The sequence below is a fragment of the Nymphalis io genome, chromosome 4 (assembly GCF_905147045.1).
Source record: "Nymphalis io chromosome 4, ilAglIoxx1.1, whole genome shotgun sequence".
NCBI classification, from domain to species: domain Eukaryota; kingdom Metazoa; phylum Arthropoda; class Insecta; order Lepidoptera; family Nymphalidae; genus Nymphalis; species Nymphalis io.
Genome location: NC_065891.1, coordinates 148682 through 172597, shown reverse-complemented (window position 1 = coordinate 172597; position 23916 = coordinate 148682). Strand labels below are relative to the sequence as shown.

Below are 23916 nucleotides of genomic sequence, written 5' to 3'. Positions count from 1 at the left end.
CATCGGGTGGCCCATTTGCTCAACCACGTACCTATTCTATAAAATAGATATATATATTTACACCTACGTGAATATGCTATATATAGTTGCCCATGGGTGAAGCAGTAGCAAGTTATAGAAAAAATTACAACCCTAATTATCTACTAAAAAAAAACTATAAATAAGTCTAAATGTCTAGAAATACAAATCAGATATTTTAATTTGTAATTTTTAGCCGTTTCAAAGATTATACTGGACAAACAGACAGAAGGCAGACAAAAATAAAAAAAAGGTTGGGTTAGTTATCGCAAATAGCCATGTTAACTTTAAAGACATAGTTTTTTTTAAATCAAAAACAGACATTTCAATTTGATTTATTTATATTTATAAATAAAAGTTCTTAAAATTAAACGCATTTGATTCAGATTCTTGTCTTTGCTTCCCTATACATAGTATATTATATATATTTTTGCCACACAACTCCTGCCGACCAAAAGTCAGGGCTAAGACTAAGAATGACAACTTATGCTACGCAAGTATCTGGAGGAAATACGACTTGAAGATAGTGGCTCTGCTAGACTCCAACCATTAGATGCAACTAATAAATTTAGTTGTAAGATACAAGATTTGTCCTAGACTTAAAATAAAAGCTTGTAAAGAAGTTTAAATTCTAACATCTTGTTAGATAATATACCATGTATAAAATTATGATTTAATTATATCAATGTAATAAGGATAATTAATATTTTGTGTTTGATAAGTTCCTTTACTGTGCTTTGTTCTGGCTGTATTGTATATACATTTGTCTCTTCTAAATTATAATATTTAAAAAAAAAACAAATAACAAAAAAAACTTGTTGTCGTGTAGCTTCTGTACGTTATGCCGCGTATTTTCAAAAAATTGTTTGAGAATTTGATATATTAAATACATGCTATCATTACTATTTGAACATTAACCACAATTTAAACATTAACTATAGTGTATCTAATAAAATAAAGTATACTATAAGGTATAGAAAAACGGGAATTTAAAGATAAATGTATCTAGCTCCTCTGTAATCTGTATCGTAACATTCTATTCTGAGAACGATTGAAGCTTTTTCTCATTTCAGAAAGATCAACTCTCCCAACATAGTATTCAATTTAGACGCCAATTCTAAAATAAATCACACTCAGTATCTTATGTAATACAAACGCGTAAAATATGCAAGTTTTTTCGTTTGTTATGCACGACTTAATCCAGAACCTGTTACAGTTTAGTATTTAATATTACAAACTGAATTATTATTATTATATAAGAAATAAAAGTAAACATGGGTGATAGAGTGAATTCAAAAATCGTAAGTTCTTTTCTGTTTCTAACATTTAATATTAGAGGTTATATTATAGTATAATTATAGTTTGATTACTATTATATAGATTCTATATACGGCGATTCTTTATCCTTATCGTTTTATTTTCATATCTGATAAACTAAGTATTTACTAAAGTATGTATTTTATTATATTTTTATTCAATAGTTACTACTTGAATCAACAAAATGAGTTTGGTTAGTTGAGATAAATTTTAAAGTTTAATTTTTTTCTGCAATGGTATTATGATATTTTATTGAACACATTTTGACGTAATATGAGACCTGAGACCTCTATTTGTTTGTCCTCGTAGAGATAACCGAGTTCAAGGAGAGTTTTAATTTCCACACAGTGGAAATGCTTAGTAGCATAATTATGCTATCGTAAATTTACTACTTGTGTAATGAAACACCAGTGTACTGACGTGTTTTTGATTGTAATTGTTTAGTTAAACAATGAATAACTTTCAATTAAATCAAGCAGCAATTTCACAATCCTTCGAGAAAATACCTGTATGTAATTATGTGTTTGATTAAAAGTGTAATAAAGTTCTAGTGATGGGGTTTGCTTGGTTTATAATACAAGTATAAAAACTTAATCTACTTTGAGGAATCGGTATACTATATTCGTAATACAAGTGCTGTAATTTTTTCAATCAGTACAGTTTACTACATATTCAAGTACTTAATAACATTAAAATATCTGCTGCTAATAAATATTCTCAATTTTTTAATTTTAGATACTCTATCTATCAAAGTATAATTAACTTAAATACATTTAAGTCTGTATAACATTTAACTTTCAGGTATTTCCAATTATTGTTGGGGTCGGTTCTGTTGTTATAATAGCATCAGTTGTAGCACATTGTGTTTGGGGTAAAAAATCCAAGCCCTCCAAGAGTAAAAAACTTGTGGCTCTAGTGGACCCTAATGTCAAGTATCCATTACCTCTCATTGAACGGGAAGTGATCAGTCATGATACAAGACGGTTTCGGTTTGGATTGCCTACTCCTGAACATGTCCTAGGCAAGTATTTTTAAATCAGCTTACCATGCTTAATAACTACTGATAATGATGATGTCAAGTTATATTTTTAATTAAAAGACATTTACTTTAAAAAATTTAGATTAATTATTCTATTAATTATACAAGAAACTACACAATATTAAATTTGTAAATTAGTTATGTATATATATACACACAACTAATTCTACGTTGATATTACTTTCTAAAAGAAAATTGATATGAATTTTTCAGAGAAATTATCTGACGTTAGCCTTCAAAGCTAAACTTGTCACTGATAATCATTTATATTTCTGCCAAACCAATTTGTATTTATAAAAAGTTGTTGCACATTTAACCTTGTCCTGAAGTAAGTATTGCTGTATTTAAAATCACAAACACGTTTTATAAAACATTCTGAATTGCAAATTTACCCATTTGAGTTTGAAGAAATTGAACCCCTTAAGAAGTTGGATAACTAGAAGAGTTATTTACTATATCTGGGTTCTATTTAATTATATTTAAGTTACAATTTCAATTGCAGGATTACCGATAGGCCAACACATTCATCTATCAGTTAAGATAGAAGATGACCTTATTATCAGAGCGTACACTCCAGTCTCCAGCGATGAAGAGAAAGGTTATGTTGATTTGGTCATCAAGGTAAAGATCATATTGATTACTGTCAATATATTAAATCAATGAATTAAATTTATGATTACATGTTCCTTTTTAATATTATATAGTGTTATCATTATCGAATGAACAAAGTAGTATGAAGTCTGTAAATTAGTTTGAGTAAAGTAAAAGCAAGATTTGCATAATATATTTAAATTGAACTCAACTCATGTATTTACATATATTATCCAGGTCCATAAAACTTTTATTTACATTATATAAAACTAAATTCTATATAATTTACTATAACAATTATTAAATGTGTTATTCTGTGCCAGACATTTGTTATATATTATACAAAATTCTTCTACTTGATATAAGTAATATTTTGTTATCAAAATAAAAATATATAGTATATTTTCAAATTGTCATTCAAGTACTCTTTCAAATTGTCATTTTACAAGGATAAATTTAATGTAAAACCTATTTAGAATGTGGATTCTAGTGAGAAAAACTTGCAAGAACCTCGGTAGTTTCTCTTTTTTATCTATCATTATATAGTTATAGAATAGTATTAGATCTAAGGTTGTAATATTTTTATTTACTACTCATACATTTTACATAGAAATCATCCTGTTCCAGGTGTACTTCAAAAATGTCCACCCCAAATTCCCCGATGGTGGTAAAATGTCACAATATCTGGAGAACATGAAGATCGGTGACACAATAGATGTGAGAGGACCATCGGGACGGCTGCAGTACGCGGGGAATGGAACCTTCCTGATCAAGAAGTTAAGGAAAGATCCCCCCGTCAGAATTGCCACGAAGAAACTTAACATGATTGCAGGTATGTTCTAGCACACCGTATCAAGATGCAAATATTTGTATTACGAAGAATTAAGATGTTCACCATCTGCCATGCCATACCATTCACTATTAATACAATAATATTTTTATTATTTTATGCAAATAATATACATGTGGCTACTTAATATAAATAATTGTTATGTTATTATTATATATATGTATATAGATACTTTACAAAATGAACTGCTTATCGGCATCTATTTTACTTCTTCCCACGAGGCATGAAATGTAATCTAAAAGATTTTTTTTAATTTTATTAGTGGGGAAGGAAACTTTAGATCTGATTACATATACAAATACTTTATGTGTGATATTTATTTCTTAAGAAGTTTGTATCTATTTAATCTTAAGAAGTTTGAATATATATCAGCCTATATTGCCTCGTTGATATAGTCTAGTTGGCTATCTCATAACGATCCAGGGGTCCTAGATTCAAATCCCGAGTAAGACCTATAAAAGCTATTGAGTTTTCTGGGAAGAAGTACTCAGTAGTCAGGTGTAGACTACCTGCCGATCCATTCTATACGCAAAAACCACCAAATTTGATCAATGGCGATCATTTCATTCCCAAGCTGTCGTGTATTAGATATATAGTAATACACAATCGTTCCTTCGAGTTCATTTTGTTTTTGTTTTATATCAGATTTTTTTCATTTTATAAGATACTTGTAGCCGTTACCCGGTGTACATCCGTCTGATGTTTACAATGACGGCTCGTTTAGAGCGTGCTCCTTGTATTATAATACGTACGTGACGAGTACTTGAGTAATCTTTTAGGTTTCGATCGATGAACGCAATTCGCGCAATCAAATTCAATCTAAAAATTAATTAGAAATAATTTAATTGTCATCGTGTATTTGCATATTGCGTATCTCGCTTTTCAATTATGTAATAAGTTTTTATCTACGTACTGATCTTTATAAACCAAACTCCCATTCCTGCGATAGCTAACTATCTCATACGGTTATCGTAAAATGATAATTATTTATCTGCGTCACGTAACTGTGACTGGCGGGATGTGACGCGTGACGGGTTTATCCGACCGATTGAGATGAAATTTTACATGTTTGATTATTATTACATGATTGAGGAGCGTTGCTCCTGACTTCGTCGCCGGTACGTCTCGGCGACATTTTGTGCCGCTTAGGACAGAGATTGAAAATGGTATATATATATATTTTGAGATTTTTTATAAAATGTTATTTCTTCCTAAGCTACGAGTTTCTGGAATCCCAGATACCCGGACACGACCCGGACCTAATCCAATCCGGACTCCGGTTACGATTCAAAAGATAAATCCATTTTTATAGTTCTAGTATTAACCTATACTAGTATGTCTGTTGGTGAAAACGTTTCCGCACACCACGGTCTAATTTATTTGTTAAATTTTTCCTGCATCGACTAAATATGATCCGGACACATCCGATTCCGATTTTCATGCGACCGTTTATCACTTGTGTTATTATTTTCCGAATATACGAACCGAAATGCTTCCCGTCGGCGAAACGGAATTATTTATGAATGCGTTATTATTGAACAAAGGAAAGTTAAGGCGAACCGAAAATAGACGATTGCGTACTGCACATACAGACGGACAGCCGGATGCCGGGACAATCATTAACTCACTCGTGTACTACATATACATAAAATAGATTGAATGTTTTGATAATTAATAGTTTTAAGCGAACTTAATGTGGCTGTCTTTTCAAGTTCTGATATACCTATCTGTCGGACATTCTCACTATGCAAATATACTAACACACTTTGCCTGCAACTTCAGCGCCTTCCGCCTCGCTTTAGCCTTATCTGCGATTTTACGCACTTTAACTCTGATGGGTGTATTTTTAGATGGTGTGCAATGATTTTTATTATAAATCTGATATGATTCCTTACCAAAATGTGTTCTGCCCGTCTGGTATCCATCGTATATCTATAAACGATGCTATTTACGGATTCGCGAAAAGATTCGAAATTTTCGCCCAGTTAGTGCGCGGTCTCGTTTATAAAGAACTAAATTAATTGTGTATTTGTGTTTCCGGCTGAGTACGATAGAACTGTCCCATCACAATTCGTGTTAATCAATCATAAGCATAATGGCGTAGCATCTCAATCCCGTAGGATGGCAAGAAGCCAACGTGCAAGCAAAATCTCAAGGGGTGTTTATCAGACAGGCTGTCTCCCGTAGTTTTTTTTATAGTATTTAATTTAACTAGTATAGTATTTTAAGCATATAGCCCATATGCTTAAAATACTACTAGGGCTACTTGATGGTGAGTGGTCACCAACGCCCATAGACATTGTAAGAAATGTTAACCGTCGCTTACATTACCAATGCGCCACCAACCTTGGGAACTAAGATGTTATGTCCCTTGTGCCTGTAATTACTCTACAATGGCTCACTCACCATTTAAACCGGAACACAACAATACCAAGTATGACTGTTTTGCCGTAGAATATCTGATGAGTGTACCTACCCAGACGAACACGACAGTAAGTTCTGTCAAAAGTTTTCTTATTATCGAAAAACACGTTCCGTGGACCAAAAATAAATGAGATAATATCAAGCGTATTATGCTGATGTCACAGATGAAAATCGTGTGGTAGCTGTAAAAAGTTTACACATGCACATGCAGGCTTCATACAATGTATACGGGCTTATAGAGGCTGTAGTCGACAGCGCGCTTCTCCGATAACTTAAAAAAATTGGTAATTCTGTAATTAGATGTACATTTTCAATCTTCAAAACAAAATTAACAGTATCTTAAAAATTGTTTCTAGGTAGTCATAAAATAAAAAAAAAGCCGAGATGGCCCTGTGGTAAGAATGCGTGAATCTTAACCGATGATCGTGGGTTCAAACCCGGGCAAGCACCACTGAATTTTCATGTGCTTAATTTGTGATTATAATTCATCTCGTGCTTTACGGTGAAGGAAAACATCGTGAGGAAACCTGCATGTGTCTAATTTCACTGAAATTCTGCCACATGTGAATTCTACCAACCCGCATTGGAGCAGCGTGGTGGAATAAGCTCCAAACCTTCTCCTCAAAAAAGAGGAGAGGAGGCCTTTAGCCCAGCAGTGGGACATTCACAGGCTGTTACGGTACGGTACGGTACGGTAGTCATAAAATGGCTTCCATTCTAGATTCAAATTATCTTTCAATTTTGAGGCAACCGGTATGAGCGAGCTATAAACGTTACTGAAACCTAACAACGTTTCTAAATGTTCAACGTTGTTCAATTTCAACGGCTATTTGTGTTGTACAACTACTTACGTTGCACGTATGTGTTCAGTCACTTGCAATTGTATTATATATTAATAGACGTAACGCCCAAGACGATAGCGCCTTCACAGAATTGAGATAAATGACTGGACTCGTTGGAAATAGACGCGCCAGGTGTTGATAACCTTTGCCGCAGGTGGGACGGGCATCACGCCAATGTTGCAGCTCATCAGACACATATGTTCGGACGCGAACGACCGCACCGAACTGCGGCTGATATTCGCGAACCAAACCGAGCAGGACATCCTGTTGAGAGACGAGCTGGAGAAATACCAGAACGAACATCCCGAACAGTTCAAGCTTTGGTACACGGTCGACAGAGCCGACGAAGGTAACGACACTTACTCGATTGCCTCTTAGAAATGAAACGAATTTAATTGAAGCGAAAAACAAAGTATATAAAATATTGCGTGCGTATCGAACGCGTTACGAAAGTGTGTGACGTCATAACGTTAACGGACCACAGTAATGAGTATAATTATATTCATATTAAATTAGATGATTAAATATTTTTAATTTTATGTATAAAAATAATTGATTAAATACACAATTTAAATAATTGCTCTCATGAATCAAAAGAGTTTTGATGCACGTTTTATAAATTAATTAAATATATCAATTTGTAACGCTCAGGTTGGAAGTACAGCACCGGCTTCATCAACGATGAAATGATCAAGAGCCAGCTGTTCCCGCCCGCCGATGACGTCATCGTGCTGATGTGCGGCCCCCCTCCCATGATCAACTTCGCGTGCAGCCCCGCGCTGGAGAAGCTCGGCTACGCGGAGAATCTCCGCTTCGCTTACTAGTTCACGAACAATCTCCGATTACACAGTTACACTTGAGCGCCTTAGCCGACGTAGGGGCTGGAAGAGGGGTAGTTTTGTAACAATAAATATTGTATGACTTTATTGAAGACAAGTGTTTTAATGAACCGTTACCGACTCAAAAGCATTACCGTATACCGTATTTCAATCGGAGTAGGAGTAAAGGTAAACGAACCGTAGATTTACAAATTGATATTATTATTATAAATCATACGTTATTAGCATACTGTTGAATAAACAAAACTAAATTAATAATAAAAATGATACATAACTTTTTTTTATTACTTTTTAATTGTTTGAATACAACCCAATTGAACTTACTTAACGTATATCGCACGTACGCTTTAACTAAAGTAACAAACACTATCCCGGTTACTGCCGCCCGAGGCCAGACTGCGATCCGTGACGTCAGCGCCGCCGACAACGTCTCGGGACGTGTAACGCCAATATTGTCTCTCCACTCATTAAACTATTATAATCAAATCAGCAGTTACATCATTTACTGAATTAAACGAACCATTACAATTTAAAACGTCTTATCCTAAATTGTTCGATTTAATAGGCGCTCGATTCGTTGACCTATACTTATAATGACAATTTTGGGATACAAGGGTAAATACTTATGTTGAACGTTATTAAAATATATTCAAAGGTTGCAACGTGATGAGCTAAACAAACAGGCATACGCCATTAGTGTATATTTGTAAATACTTTCAATATTTAACATAAAAAAGCATCATCTGTTTCTGTTACCTATATAATATCTTAGTAGGAGTCTATATATTTTTTTGTTTAAACCGTAACACAACACTAAGTATTGCTGTTTAGTTGTTGCGTTTTTGTTGCGTTTTTGTTGCGTTTTTGTTGCGTTTTTGTTGCGTTTAGTAGTCATGTAATTTCTGAATTAATGGCGCACATGCAAACATACGAAAGAAACACAATCTTCTATTTTTTTTAATTCCATGTACAGACAACTGCCTTATTTATTATGTATACAGTTTCATTGTAGATAGCCGGTCACCCTTGTGATCTATATCGCATTACGTGCCCTAGAGGATTAATTTACTGCTGAATATATAGGCCGTGTTTGTTGATCAGTGGTATTTTGTTTACGACCGTATGAAGCGGATACTTAACTCTGTCGTACACAAGTCATGGCTGACAACTTGGAGAAACTGACCGCCGATATACTAGACGAAGACTTTACGAGTATTTTTAGACCCCTCCATATTCTACAAGCAGTTATCGGGAGCCTTAATGTGAAAATCGAACACGGCTTTGCCACGCCGCCCTCGAGGGCGTACACTTTGTATTCGATAGTCATTTTAACGGTAATAATATCATCTCAATTCTTGTTAGCCTCGGAATGTGAGTCTACGAAATACTTGTTCATTAACGATGTGTATTTAAAAGCGTTTAACATTTTTGTACAAGTTTGTGATTACATAATATTCTTATATCAAAGACTCACCGTCGAAGGCACTGCGCACTGCGAGTTATATGTAAAGCTGCAGAAAATAGATCGTGATTTGTGTACGACGGAATACAACAAGGGAATGAACCGCAAATTGTCGTGGCTCAGTATCATTATTTCAGTACTAACTATAGTAATTTTCATTTTTTGGACCGCCTTTCATAATACTTACCTTTTCAAAGAGTTCTGTCCACTTGCTGTTTTTATCGGGCTTTCAAGTCTCATGACTATTGTTGATGTAGTAATGAGTTTGTTCATATTATATTATATACAAATTCGAGTAGAGTACATTCGAAAAGAATTAGAGAACATTAAAAGTTTGGTCGAAAGCAATTCAAAATTACACAAACACGCCAACGCCGAACGAGCCCAATTGGACGAAACACTCAGCGTTGGTCTAGAAAAGAAACTGACTGGCTTGGTGCTGGGAACGCATGACATCTTAACAGCTATGGCAGATTTCAGTCACTTGTATCAAATGAAGGTAACTTCCTGGACAATTTACTGCCTGTTGACCATAAATATCACTTATATTATTTATAAATTATAATTTGTTTTCACAGATATCGTACTTCACGTACATGATGTTACTGTGGGTGGTCATGTTAATTGAATTATCAATTATGTTAGTTAAACACCAAGCAATCTTTTCATACATGGTAATTATACCTATAATATATTACATATATGTATAAAATAATTCCATAAAAGATTCGACAGTAACGCGTAATTAACGAGTGCTTATTTTTTGTATATTATTTACAACAGATTTTGTTGTAAATTAAATTTTATAAAAACAAAAAATATTCACCCCAAACTTCTTAACGCTTTTGTTTGAATAATTTAAGAACAACAAACGATTTTGATTTAAATATTTTTGTTTCGTTGTCTGTATATTGCAGCTGATAACGAACACTGAGACCTATTTCGTGCTCTTACAACTGTTTTTTTATTATTCGATCTTGTATATCGCACTGTGTGTAATAACCGAATTGATTACATCGAAATTAGAAAAGTCAAGAAAACTGTGCATCGAGATCGTGTATTCGTCTGAAGGTTCGTATTTTATGTCTACTAAGTAATAGGTTTTAGCTGTAAAATATTAAGTATCCTTACATCATCGATTTTACAGAATTTTTAATGTTATATTCCACAGTACTTTAAAAAGATAGTAAAGTAATACACGTGTAGCCAATACCAATGGCAAGAGTCATGATCAAACTAAAAAGCAGAATTTTTTATAAGTGTCGTTTTGTTTTGTGCTCGGCGATCCCGCTTGTTACAAACACTGGATGCTGGGTCAAACGGCTACATATTGTCATAAAATCTGGAAGCCGATTTAAGAAAATCAAACGACATTTGCAAAATTTCACCAGAGGAGGTTTATTTTGAAATGACAAACGGTACTCTTCTGTATATTTATAGTACTATACTGTAGTGCTCTGAAGATTGTTTTAAGCAACCACCACAATAATACCGCCGATCCGAGTCAGACCTTTTTGTTGTATTTACATAAGCCCTTGCCTGGTGTGTATTACTATTATTATTTGTCTATTGTCTTGGTTTATTTATCTAGACACTATTTACGTATTAATTGTAGCTAAGTTTAACCTTACCCACACGTAGCCTTGCGGCGCACCGTCAATACTATCCTATGAAAGAAATCGGGATGAAAAAAAATATGAAAAAATAGTTTATTCTTTATCAAGCTGTACATAGCAAATAAAGGTTGGGACCCTCTAGTGAGTATAATATAATACTCGTGACAGAAGGACCCGCTCTTCCATAACATACAATTCTGTCCATGTTCTTAAAAAGAATAAACAGTATCTTACTATATACTAAAACTCACAATCAGTAGGTAAACTAACATTATATCAAAATGAATTTTACTTGTGTGTTTGTGTGTGTGTGTGTGTTTGTGTGTATGTGTGTGTGTATGTGTAGGTGGGTGTATGTGTAGATTACAGTAGATTAGATTATGTTTTATGAAACAGAATTAATTCGGTGTCATCGTATGTTTTTGTTTTTAACCATTCAAATAATTTCTGTTTGACGTTAAAATATTGTTCGAGATATATGTTTAGAATTTTATTAATTTTATTATAAAGGTAGGCAGAACGTGTTATATATTGGTTGCTAGCAAAAGTAGTCTTAGCACCATACGTTTCAGCAATTTTATGTTTTATTCTTCTGTTTAATGAACTGGATTTAATGAATTTTAATGATTTATGAGCTTTAAGAATGATACGTTGGATATACATTTGTCTGACAGTCGGTATCTGGCTCATTGAATATAGCGTGTCCGTTGAGAAGCGATATGGCTTGAAGTGGATAACTTTTAGCAAAAGCCTTTGCGCTCTCTCAACTTCAATGAACTTAGATTTAGCAGCTCCTCCCCATACAGGAATACAGTATTCCAATATTGGCTGCGCCAAAGCTTTATATATTTTATGTAATAAGGCCCAAGAGGCTTTGTGGCGTAACATCTTAAATATCCAAATTAGTTTACGCAATCTACATCCTATAGCTTCTAGCTGTGCATCCCATGATAGTCTTTGATCTATTAACACACCAAGGTACTTGAAAGAGTTCACTCGTTTGATCATGGAGCAGTTATTACAATCCTCACATTTAATGCTATTGGAAACATGAACTGTAATATTATAGTTACTATCTGGCTGGGTTCGATTATAGATGGAAAAAGGCATGTAGTTTGTTTTGGTTGTGTTTAGAGACAGTAAATTTGACTTCAGCCAACAGGAGACAGTGAAGAGACCTCTTTCTGTTGTATTTTTAACTTTAGTCCAACTAGTATCTGTAAAAACAATTGCGGTATCGTCTGCATAGGAAAATAAATATTTTCCTATGCAGACGATACATATTGATACGATACGATATAGCATTGTTTATTTTTAAATTACAGAGATCATTAATGTAAATTAGAAACAAGGTAGGTCCTAAGACACTACCTTGCGGTACGCCATAAGTTATTTTTGAGGCACGACTAACAAACTGTCCAATTTTGACTTCTCGAGTTCGGTCGCTCAAGTAGTCCCTAAAAAGAGCCAGCGAGGTATCTCTGATTCCCAAATTTTCTAACTTTTTCACAAGAATGGGTACAGAGACCGTATCAAAGGCTTTTTTTAAATCAAGGAATACAGCCAAACACCTTTTACCACTATCAAGACTCTTAACAATGTGCGAGGTTAGAGCTTCAACAGCGTCCTCCGTGGATTTGCCCTGACGAAAACCATATTGAGAGTCTGACAAAAGCTTAAATTTATTTAAATAGTTTAATAATCTCACATTTATAATTTTTTCTATTAACTTTGATATTGACGGCAAAACGGAAATTGGACGATAGTTACTAACGTCATCTCTGTCACAACCCTTGTGAACGGGAGTTATGATAGATCGTTTAAGCAGGGATGAGATCGTAGACAATTTTTAATGGCTACTTTTCTTACTTTTGACATATTCCTAACGTGGTGTTACTTTGTTCTGCGAGTCAATTTTTCGATAACTATGTACTCAGCTGTTGTCTTGGTCGAGGACGATATACTTATATTTTTTCATTATTAATAAACGCGTTGCTACCCTCCGCGTCATTGCCGAAGCGTTCCTATTGACTAACTGACGATTGATATATTTTTTTTATAGAATAGAAAGGCGGACGAGCATATGGGCCACCTGATGGTAAGTGGTTACCAACGCCCTTAGACATTGGCATTGTAAGAAATGTTAACCATCGCTTACATCACCAATGCGCCACCAACCTTAGGAACTAAGATGTTATGTCCCTTGTGCCTGTAATTACTCTACAATGGCTCACTCACCATTTAAACCGGAACACAGCAATACCAAGTACTGCTATTTTGCGGTAGAATATCTGATGAGTGGGTGGTACCTACCCAGACGAGCTTACACAAAGCTCTACCACCAGTAAATATATAATAGTATACATATAGTAATATCCACTAGGTCTAGGATAAGCCGCTTTATAGTTGTGGCTCTGGGCAAAAAAATTACAATTTCCGTTCTTAAAAGGAGCCATGTTGCGGGCCCCATATGTCAAAGCAAGCAGCGTCCCACGGTAGCTTTACATTTAATACAAACTTAAAACTCATCGTGTCGTGTCGTGTCGTTATTTAGCAAATAGTCTGAAATACCGACCATGCCCACAGTCCACAACGAAAAGGTGACTTCATAAACCACTAGACCAACGAGCCGGTTTGTATGAAGGTAATCTTTCAAATATAAAGATTGATACTATATCTACAAACGATAATAGCTAATTACAATAAGCGTGATGTCACGGTTATATGTTGAATACATTATAATTATACTCGTATATAATAACGTTTTTGAACATTAAATTAATTGACTCGATGTGACTCACGAATTATTAAACTTTAATCAAGTTGATGGAACCTTTTAAAACGATATTTATTGCCTTTAATATTTTATGGCTAACCTAAGTTCTGTAATTAAAACACCATTACGTATGGTGTAGAAATAGACCTTATGTAGATACTCGTATATCTTTAAATGTAATAGTAGTGTACTACAACCTACTGAGCAACTCACTACTTGAGCTTTGGACCTAGTTTAAAAAATAAAATAAAAATGGTTTTGTTATAGGTGTAGTCAAGCGAAACGCGAAACGTATGTTTTTGTTACTGGATGTAAGAAATTCCATATCAATATATGATATATATACGCTAGACGCGCGCCTACTCGCACGTACACTCGGTATTATAACTACTTACACAGTTATCATTTTGCAGTTTTATGTAGCATAAACAGTAAGTATACTCCATGGATATGTATCATCGTGCTTATAAATTCACCTGCTCGCAAAAAACGGGACACTGACTACAGGCACTACTTATAAGCTTTGCTGCTTGACGGTGGAATAAATTATTATTATTTTGAGTACGAAGACGGTTTTGGACTGTTAATCTGACCAAACCTTAGTTTTCAGTGTCCAGTTTCAGCCTTTAAAATTATGTACACAAAACGCATTATACTTCTATAATTGGCTTGTTAATTTCAGAATATTCGGTACGTATATATAAGGAACGTTTTACTAGCACAAATTACAAATAAAACTATGTTATGTCATCATAAATCATCGGAATATCTCTCCGGCGATATGCTGGACGAGAGCCATCTGAAGTCGTTTGCGCCATTTCGTTTCGTACAAATGTTATTGGGGTCGTGCAGAGTAGACGCTAGATACAGATTTGTAACTTCCCCAACAAAAGCACAAAAGACCTACTCAGTTATCTGTTTATTAACGGTATTCTTTTTTTATATAATAATTCTTGCTAATTATTTTCCAAGATACGTTTCGTTCCCTTATATATACTATATTAATTTTGTTTCACTGTTCGTTCATTTCGCAACGTTCGCGTGTAACATTATTCACGTCCGTTTCATAAACAATGATTCGAATGTTAAATTCTACATTAAAATGCAAGAAATCGATCGCAAACTGAAAATAGATAAAAACAAAATAATTAACGACATCTTATTCCAAAATAACGTTTTATCCGTCACCGTTACTACACTCATATCGCTCCTCCTCTTCACTTCTGCCATATCTGAAGATGTCATCGTGACGGTGAGCTTCGTGGGACCACTTGTCGCGCAGCTGACGACCACATTCGAGTGGTTCAACTGCGCAAATCTTCTAATATATTTCTTCCTTCGCGTGCGTTACGTCAATGCCGTCATAACAAATCATTTGAAAGGCACAGCGGATTTACAAGTTGAAAAAAATACAAATAATATATTTCCTACGAGGAAAAAAATGCGTCATCTAGCATCAGAGACGCATGATTTCATGTTTAGCGATACTGATGTATATTTGAACGACATCTTTGCGGAGTTGCTTAGATTCCAATCCCTTTACCGGTTCCAGGTAAGAGTAGCACCGAGCATTATTACTACTTTGCAGGTCATATTACTATTTTCAGTACAGTTAATTTTTTTTTCAGATTTTCTTATTCTGCCTCAAATTTTTTTGCATTACTCTTTTGGGATTCGAATTTTTACTACTAGGATTACAACACAACGTAAGTACCTAAAATAACAGCAAACACAACCAGTAACTGGCTGTGAATTTAAATAATTGCCTTTTTAAGAACGTTATACTACCGCTCGGTGGTAGGGTTTTGTACAAGCCCGTCTGGGTAGGTACCACTCACTCAACAGATATTTTACCAAAAAACAGATATACTTAGTATTATTGCGTTCCGGTTTGAAGGATGAGTGGGCCAGTGGAACTACGGACACAAGGGACATAACTTCGTTCCCAAGGTTGGTGAGTGATTGCAGCATTGGCGATGTAAGGAATGTGAACGGTGGTGACCACTTATCGTAAGGTGGCCCATTTGCCCGTCCACCTACGTATAAAAAGAGTTATGTTATTCATTTATTTAGATAATATTTTGGAAATACAGTACTATGAAAATATTAATAAATTAAAAATAGCTTAACTTTAAACCAAATCAGTAAATATATTAAAGTATTTACATATAATTTTACTCAAAACGAAGCAGATACAATAAACTTCCTAAAAAGTCGAAGTCATATTCACCTTTGATTTGACTGGGGATGTTTTGGTTCAATTCTTCAGCTTTCTATTCCTGTAACACTATTTTCAGATTATAAGGCGCTTTGAATTCATAGTGTTACCTACAGTGACCGCAATTGACTTAATCATAATTGTTGTCATATGCGCACGCTGTGAAGTATTTTACAGGGAAATTAAAACCACGAAATATCTCTGCATCACCGTTCTGTCTCGAATCTACAGCGGTAAGTAACGTTCATATTTAAATTGAATACAAAAGTAAATAAGTCTAAGTTCGTAGGCAATTCAAATGCACGCACTTTTCGTCAAAAACGGTTCATATTGTGTGTTACATACGTTGTTTTAATCACTTAAGTCTTCATGTCGCATGCATTATTTTAGAACTGTAATCTTTATTTTTTAAATTATCTGATTACTGTAATTTACTGGTGGTAGGGCTTTGTGCAAGCTCGTCTGGGTAGGTACCACCCACTCATCAGATATTCTACCGCAAAACAGCAATACTTGATATTGTTGTGTTCCGGTTTGAACGGTGAGTGAGCCAGTGTAATTACAGGCACAAGGGACATAAAATCTTAGTTCCCAAGGTTGGTGGCGCATTGGATATGTAAGCGATGGTTGACATTTCTTACAATGCCAATGTCTAAGAGCGTTGGTGACCACTTACCATCAGGTGGCCCATATGCTCGTCCGCCTTCCTATTCTATAAAAAAAAACAAGTATGGACGAAATAATTTATATAAATTGGTGGTAAATATTTTGTTCAATTACAATTCAAAAACTTATATTAAAACAAAACTATATCACTTATAAATAAATATTTCCAGGCCCGCTGAGACGAAAAGCTATTAAAATGTTGAAGATGATCAAAGAGCGACCGCCGCAATTTTCAGTTTACGACATGTGGCAGATGGACGCGTCCACTATGATTAAAATGATTAATTTGGTCACTACACTTATGGTCACATTGCTACAATTTGCGCTTCTGTAAATACACTAAATGCACAATCATGTTCATTACTCAATATTACAATAGAAGCACTTGTTTGATGAAGAAGAAAATAAAAGATAATTAAAATAATAGTTTATTATTCTTAAATTTCATTTAGATTATCATGATAGGTTATAGAGGCAGGCGAAGAGAACTGTTCGTGTATAGAAAAAAGTCGAATTATTGAAGAAATGTTTCCAAGTGTAAAAATGACAAAAATTGTTTAGTAGAGCAAAATAAAACAGAGAACTCTACCCTCCATGCTACTCGAATAACAATCACAGCTGTCATATTATTAAAAAAATGTACTTCAGCTCAGACAAGCATGATATTACACCAATAAATTGTCAATATTCAATAAAAAACAATTCTAAAAAGTGAAGTCTATATTCGTATAGTTATAAGTCTATACTTATAACTAATGACAAATGAAACTTTTCATCAACATTATTATTCATTTAATTTATAAAAAATTATGACAATTATATGAATAATTGAAAATGCTCAGTTTATGCTATTGTTTATTTTATGCTGTGTTCAGGTATAGAGTTGATATATGTTTATTTTTAACACATTATATCATATCTTACTGAATAGCTCTTTTATGTAATATTACGTGTAGCTATGTAAGGAGACACGTTAAATTAAATATTATCAACCTGTATAAAAACTACTAACTTATCTATAAATATATAAAAAAACATTGATATGTACTAATTTATTAAAATGGACGGAATATATTTTTTATCACTCACACTTAAAACTAAATTAATACAAGAATATAAAAGTTTGTTGTTGTTTATAAAAATATTGAAAAAGTTATATCTAATGCAAATAACATTACAAGTTAATGATATTACATGAACTACCTAAATAATCAACAATCTGTATTTATTAGTATTTTTCTCTTGTGACATGGACACATATATTCATATAAAGTACACTAAAATATCCTACAATGTCCGTGATTTAAAGTATTTAATGATCAGATCCTATACAGCATTAGTCCACTACTGTTCCAGTCTAATAACTACATGTAGTTAGTTTTGCATAGCGTGAATCAATATCAAAACAATGCTCTTTTTAACAACACAAATACACTTGTCAAGGCTAGCAGAGCCATAGAATGGGATTTCATCGAAGCGTTGTTACACCGATGATCAAGGAAACAGAAACACCATATTGTCTCATCATACCAATCTCTGAAAAATAAAAATATTACATTTAATAAATAATTTTGTTATTAAGCTGAAACAGTGTTGTAGGTAAATGATTGTCAAGTTAGCAGAAGCACATTAAGTATCATTGTAAAAGTGAAATAATAAATAATTCAAGGACAAACAGATGATGGCAATCAGAATAATATATTTAGATACCAGTGTGACTTCCAGCACAAGGGACATTACATCTTTGTTAACAAGGTTGGTGGCACATTGGCAATGTAAGAAATGGTTAATATTCTTACAGCATTAATGTTTAATTGGAAATAACTAACTATTGATATGAAGATCTAAAAACAAATGATCAAAAAGATAAATCACCCCTAAGTTTTCATGAGTTTAATTTGTATTTATAAATCACCTTGGAAAATATCATGAAACCTTGAGCTGGGTGGCGTTTATTTATAATTACCTCATTGTGCATTATGGAAAAAAAATTGTTCATTGATGCTAAGCTATCAAGCGTATTACACATACCTTCAATAATATTGACTGTATTAAAATCCTGTACTTTGTATACGTTCGAAGTATACTTGAGTACGCTTGTAATATTTGGACACCCTATTATGTTATACATGCTCAGAGACTCGAATCCATTCAAAAGCATTTTATCAAATACCTCGCTTCTAAGGATTACAGAAAATTTAGCAGCTATGAAGAGGCTTGTGCTCACTATAATATGGACACACTTGAACACAGAAGACAACAGAGTGATATGCTGCTACTTCAAGCAATATTGGTAGGCAAAATTGACTGTCCGGACCTGTTATCAGCCTTTTCGTTAAACACATCTTCATTTAGATCCCGTAAACCCAACCTTTTCCATGTGCGTAATTCAAATTCTAACTATGCCCAAAATTCCATCATACAACGTCTGGCACGAATTTATAACAAATTTTATTCTGACCTTGACTTTTTCCACTTATCAAAAATGCAATTGATAGGAGAAATAATTCAAATTCATGGGAAAAAAATAAAGTGAATTATAAACACACACACACACAAACAAGTGAACACAAGCAATACATACGAATTCTCACATTAATATTAAGCAAGAATGTTTTTATTTTATTTTTTTACTGTAAATATTAATACTTATACTATGTCTTTACTTTTATTTTTTCTGAAGCTTCGTATTATAAAATTGTAATCCTATGTGGCCTTACTTCAGTAATGAGTAATAACTGTACAACCATTTTTGTAACGCTGTTGATTACAAGTAAAAATAAATAAATAAATAATTTGAACAAAAAATCAACTCATATTACCTTTTTATGTCTAACTCCTTTACAGTATTATTAACAAAGTTTGCTAAATTGACATCTTTAGCTGCTGGTCGGCATCCTTCATAAGTGTCGGCCGGTATGTCGGTCCTAAAGGCTTTGAAATTACTCAAGCAGTCTCTTGTAATTACCTCCTTAGCTGAGGAAATGTATAGATTATTTAACTTATATCATTGGCGCAATTAAAGCTACAAGAATAAAGTCTCGTAATAAATTCACTCATGACTTTTAGAACAAAAATGAAATAATTGAAATGAATTTATTTCATACAATTGAATACCAAGCCATACCTCCCTTCCTTTCAATAAGTTTTACACAAACATCTTCAGCATCAGGGCAAGGATTGCCTAAATAACCAACCCCACGCCAATCAAATGGTTCGGTACAACCTGGCGTAGCTGTTGTGCATTGGTAACACCAAATTGCAAAACCTATAAAAAATAAGCATGAAATATCGTTGCACTTTTAAGACTTCCTTTTACGTTCTTTCGCCGATATCTTATTATATATTTTTGTAGAACAAAATTGTATATAGTAACTATCAAATTATTATTATTTTAATTAAGTCCTTTGCAAAGCCACACCCTCTTAAACAAACGCGAGCTTAGTTACAATCACTTACTTGCACTAAAACTTGATAACAAAGCTAGAACAGTAAATATAACTCGCATCTTTGAAAAACTCTTACAACATGTACAGTAACACTGTTAAATACAATTATACGTTATTTTGTATATGAACACCGGTCACAAAACTCACAAATATTTCGTTCTTTGAATTTTGTCATATACAACAGTCAACAACATGAAAATAAAATGTCAATTTGAATAATTGTCATTTTCAAATTCGGACACAACTGTCAAATGACATAATGTCTAGTCTATACTTTCGACCAGCAGTATATATTAATATTTAAAAATATATATATTTTAATATATATTCCTAGTCGTGTATATCCAATTTTATTGAAAAATAGTATTTATAAAATTTGTAAAATATAAACATCTTTAGTGTACGTTTACTTAAGTCATTGGTTAAACTGTTAAAATAAACTGATACAATGGGAGCTGTACTGTAAATGATTTTATTTTGTTCGGAGTTTGTGTGCTGTTAGCCTTAATGACCTCGACAGTATCACTGGGTTGTACGGCGAATCATAAATACTCAAGCCGAATGTTGGGAGCTGATTTAAGGGTCCAGAATACGCGCGCTCTAGGTACTGCCTTTTGTAGATGATGGTTTTAAAAATCTGGGAAAACTATCTCACGATAGTAACATCTTCATTATTTATAACAATATAAAACAGATGCTCAATAACAATGAATTATTTAATAGGAACAGTTACAAGGATTGTATAAATACGTAGAAGTAAAGTTAAACTTTCATAAGCGAGTTATTGACTCATTAAAGTTAATATAATATCCCTCTCTAGGTTAAAAATTATATCCATAATAAAATCCCGTAGGGACTTTTAGCAGTTAATATATTAAATTTTTAAATTAAAAACCAGAGCTTTTTACACTCTGAATACAAGATTAAATAGATGATAAAAAGCTTAAAAATACAAGGTGTTTCTTGCCAATTCTTCTCATTTCGATGGTTACTTTACTTTTATTAAAAGTCTAAAACTTATTTACTTTCTTCTTTATTTAAGTTCTGAAAATATTATTTCGCTTTCTGTCATGCTAATTTGTATATTACACAGAAATAACAAGGAGAATTATTAGGCTTAAAAAATTATGAAATTGCATTGGTTTAAATATTATTTAATACTGATACGAAATGAAAACGTAGATAGAAACACCAAAAGTGAAAATATAATTAGAATTATCAAATCATTTGATACACTTATTTTAGGACTACGATTCTTCTTTGTTAGCGTTTCCGTCGGGCGGATTTAAAGACGCCATAAGCATCAACAAGTCGTCTTTATTGAGATCTATGCACATGGTACCAACGACGTCCTCGATTCCAATAGTGCCGTCATTGCTTATGTCTACTTCTTTTATAAGATTATCCAACTGTTTTTGTGGCATTTTGTGACCCTGTTTCGCTAACACTTCTTTCAAATATTCCCTGTCTATTGAACCTGTTCTACCGGGGTCAAATACTTGCAAAGAAGAACGTAGTTCGTCTTCAACAGAAAAATCTCTCTGTCTCAGAGTAACCATTTTCAAAAATTGATCATAATTTATATGACCCTGTGGATGCGAGGGTTTCACACAAAATGCAATTAGTTCTTGCAATTGTTCAGGGGTGTATGTCATAAGCAAAAGAGATTTTAACATATAAACAAGTTCTTTTTCTGTTATATATCCATCGATATCAGTATATGCAGGCGTGTAGTTCTGATATAGTTCCCAAAGTTGTTCTACTTCTGCTATTTGATCCGGTCTTAATTCAAATTGAGGCTTAAGCAATTCTTTAGATTCACTAAAATCAAGTGGAGCCGCTGGATCGGGTGGTGGCTCTTCAACATACCCTTCCTCCTCTTCTTCGACTTGTTCTGTCATTTCTGGAGGTTTTTGCTCCTCTGTTTTCTCTTCGTCATCTAGTTGTTCCTCTTCATTTTTCTCTTCTACTATTTCCTCCATTCCTATCTCTTCACAGCCATGCAAAGTTTTGTCTTTCTGTTTCTGTTCCTCATCATCAAGTTCTTCTTCGTCAAGATGTTCACCTGGTGCTTCTTTTAAATTATCTTCAACTTTGCTTATTATATTATCTTGACTCTGTTTTTCATCTACTGAAACTTTTGCTTCATTATTTTCGTTCAGTTCATCGTTCTTAAGAATTTTGGAGCTACTTACAGCATCTTCATCCATGACTGTTGAGGCTACACTTGCTGAATTTTATACAACGGATATTACAACCTTCTTTACTTCATACCAAAAAGTTATCTCCACATCTAGTCTTACAAAGATTTGCTCTGAGTATGACGATTAGATTTTCCGTAATTTTATCATACAGGTTGAGGCTGCTTAGAGATATTAAATCAAGTATTTCTATAAATTCTTGTAAAAGTTCATTGCGAACGTTATCTATAAAATCAAACATTGAAATAATACAAAGATACTCTGACAGTAAAATATTGACAGGTTTATTCAAACTCGCGATTATAATAATTCATTATTCAATATTTTTTTAAATGTCGCATTTTTAATAAATCCTGCAATCAAGTTATTGACATCTCTAGCTAAAATAATATAATGCCTACGTGTTTTTTTAAGAAAAATTACTGAATAAAAAAAAGTACCTACCCAAGATAATATAAATACCGTCTAAGCTTTAAGAAAAAAAAATAAGAATAAATTATTATTTTTAATTTGAATTATTTTTCTATATTATATTTTATTCTTAAAATATAAATTTTAATAAATAAAATTTAAATATAACTATTAAAATAAGTATTGAAATTGTTAAGATCTTATTATTGTTCGATATGGTTGATTGAATGACACCCCGAATCAATCAATATTTGCACTTGACACCCAGATTAGAGACTACACTAAATCGATTATTTGAAAGTATATTTATAGATAAATCCAAAACTCAAGAGCTAGTTGATTATTCTACATTCAAAATGTTATAACTAATATATATACAATATATATAGATACTATAATTATATAATAATTCTTAATTGCTTCAAAAAGTAAGTAATTGTTCAAGATTTAAGTTCAAGGTTAAATAAATATATGTTTTTAATTTTTATCTTTATATGCTGAACGAATTTAATGAAAACTCAACTCAATCAAATGTTCATCATGAAAGTAAGTATGCGTCGGCTTAAATTGGCTTGTCGATATTTCATCCACAACTAGGCGAAAGGAATGGAACATTCACGTATAACCAACGCGTATACACATAAGTACTAATATATTTACATACGCACACACCTGAAAAAACATAAACGATATAAATTGATATAATTTGACGTATATTACTTATAAAAGTTATATATTCGAGGTCTATTTAATTTATTTACTGAACTGAATACAAAGTAAATATCTTCCGTTATTGGCTTATCCACCACACCACGTATCCACTAAGTACGCTTGAACCTGTCAGAACATTGAAACACAGTGCAAATAGCTTTCATTACCGAAAAACCGCAGCTTATAATTAGTAGCATGCTGTTTCTTGATATCCAACCAACTAAATTTGTTGCAATGCAGTTAGTCAAATTTTGTAATAACACAGGCAGCACGTTTGGATTTTAAATTGACCGTACCGTATACGTATTTATGGATAACATTCAAAGCGCAATATATAAAAGTTCTATCGTTCCACGGCCAATGCTTTCAAAAGGCGCATCACGTGCTTTGGAGAAAGAAGCAGTTACGATGGTGAGCGGTGGTGCGCGTGGGCTGTGGGAAGTACGAAATAGTACGAACACAGGCAGAAGGCAAATAGCGCGGGAA

General features: G+C 33.3%; 5 protein-coding genes across 7 annotated transcripts; 3 read left to right on the top strand and 2 right to left on the bottom strand.

The window, feature by feature from the left end:
* The first annotated feature begins 1099 nt into the window (after positions 1–1099).
* LOC126781715 (NADH-cytochrome b5 reductase 3) lies at positions 1100–8049 on the top strand. Of its 3 annotated transcripts, none has more exons than XM_050506704.1 (6): positions 1100–1319; positions 2137–2356; positions 2877–2995; positions 3593–3797; positions 7236–7430; positions 7733–8049. In XM_050506704.1, exons 1-6 carry the CDS (start codon positions 1293–1295, stop codon positions 7903–7905), a joined length of 939 nt encoding a protein of 312 aa, XP_050362661.1. In that variant the 5' UTR covers positions 1100–1292; the 3' UTR covers positions 7906–8049. The 3 variants fall into 3 exon arrangements, with proteins under 3 accessions (XP_050362661.1, XP_050362662.1, XP_050362660.1); XM_050506705.1 differs by lacking the exon at positions 1100–1319 and adding an exon at positions 1505–1528; XM_050506703.1 differs by lacking the exon at positions 1100–1319 and adding an exon at positions 1662–1843 and having other exon boundaries at positions 7733–8047.
* Positions 8050–9077: 1028 nt separating this feature from the next.
* LOC126781882 (uncharacterized) lies at positions 9078–14258 on the top strand. Its single transcript, XM_050507001.1, has 5 exons — positions 9078–9223; positions 9617–9881; positions 9961–10022; positions 13585–13598; positions 14042–14258. The coding sequence occupies exons 1-5, from the start codon at positions 9078–9080 to the stop codon at positions 14200–14202; spliced, it is 648 nt and encodes a 215-aa protein (XP_050362958.1). The 3' UTR covers positions 14203–14258.
* A 255-nt stretch (positions 14259–14513) lies between these two features.
* Positions 14514–17136, top strand: LOC126781881 (uncharacterized). Its single transcript, XM_050507000.1, has 4 exons — positions 14514–15326; positions 15403–15480; positions 16072–16225; positions 16829–17136. The coding sequence occupies exons 1-4, from the start codon at positions 14514–14516 to the stop codon at positions 16990–16992; spliced, it is 1209 nt and encodes a 402-aa protein (XP_050362957.1). The 3' UTR covers positions 16993–17136.
* Positions 17104–20301, bottom strand: LOC126781757 (uncharacterized). The gene is made up of 4 exons (XM_050506791.1): positions 20118–20301; positions 19786–19926; positions 19481–19634; positions 17104–18194 (listed from the first exon to the last, which is right to left on the bottom strand). The coding sequence occupies exons 1-4, from the start codon at positions 20164–20166 to the stop codon at positions 18059–18061; spliced, it is 480 nt and encodes a 159-aa protein (XP_050362748.1). The 5' UTR covers positions 20167–20301; the 3' UTR covers positions 17104–18058.
* A 1014-nt stretch (positions 20302–21315) lies between these two features.
* LOC126781718 (uncharacterized) lies at positions 21316–22600 on the bottom strand. Its single transcript, XM_050506707.1, has one exon. The coding sequence runs from the start codon at positions 22315–22317 to the stop codon at positions 21355–21357; it is 963 nt and encodes a 320-aa protein (XP_050362664.1). The 5' UTR covers positions 22318–22600; the 3' UTR covers positions 21316–21354.
* Between the last annotated feature and the right edge of the window lie 1316 nt (positions 22601–23916).

Bases quoted from the DNA above. Each gene is read 5' to 3' on its own strand.
- LOC126781757 (XM_050506791.1), bottom strand. From the start codon at position 20,166: ATGCGAGTTATATTTACTGTTCTAGCTTTGTTATCAAGTTTTAGTGCA. The intron at 19,927-20,117 runs GTAAGTGATTGT...TATTTTTTATAG, and splicing joins GTTATCAAGTTTTAGTGCAA to GTTTTGCAATTTGGTGTTAC. The intron at 18,195-19,480 runs GTAATATGAGTT...TTTATTTTTCAG, and splicing joins AAGGAGTTAGACATAAAAAG to AGATTGGTATGATGAGACAA.
- LOC126781882 (XM_050507001.1), top strand. From the start codon at position 9,078: ATGGCTGACAACTTGGAGAAACTGACCGCCGATATACTAGACGAAGAC. The intron at 9,224-9,616 runs GTACACTTTGTA...CGGGCTTTCAAG, and splicing joins GCCACGCCGCCCTCGAGGGC to TCTCATGACTATTGTTGATG. The intron at 9,882-9,960 runs GTAACTTCCTGG...TTGTTTTCACAG, and splicing joins GTCACTTGTATCAAATGAAG to ATATCGTACTTCACGTACAT.
- LOC126781718 (XM_050506707.1), bottom strand. From the start codon at position 22,317: ATGGATGAAGATGCTGTAAGTAGCTCCAAAATTCTTAAGAACGATGAA.
- LOC126781881 (XM_050507000.1), top strand. From the start codon at position 14,514: ATGTTATGTCATCATAAATCATCGGAATATCTCTCCGGCGATATGCTG. The intron at 15,327-15,402 runs GTAAGAGTAGCA...TTTTTTTTTCAG, and splicing joins AATCCCTTTACCGGTTCCAG to ATTTTCTTATTCTGCCTCAA. The intron at 16,226-16,828 runs GTAAGTAACGTT...AAATATTTCCAG, and splicing joins TCTGTCTCGAATCTACAGCG to GCCCGCTGAGACGAAAAGCT.
- LOC126781715 (XM_050506703.1), top strand. From the start codon at position 1,787: ATGAATAACTTTCAATTAAATCAAGCAGCAATTTCACAATCCTTCGAG. The intron at 2,357-2,876 runs GCAAGTATTTTT...TTTCAATTGCAG, and splicing joins TACTCCTGAACATGTCCTAG to GATTACCGATAGGCCAACAC. The intron at 2,996-3,592 runs GTAAAGATCATA...ATCCTGTTCCAG, and splicing joins ATGTTGATTTGGTCATCAAG to GTGTACTTCAAAAATGTCCA.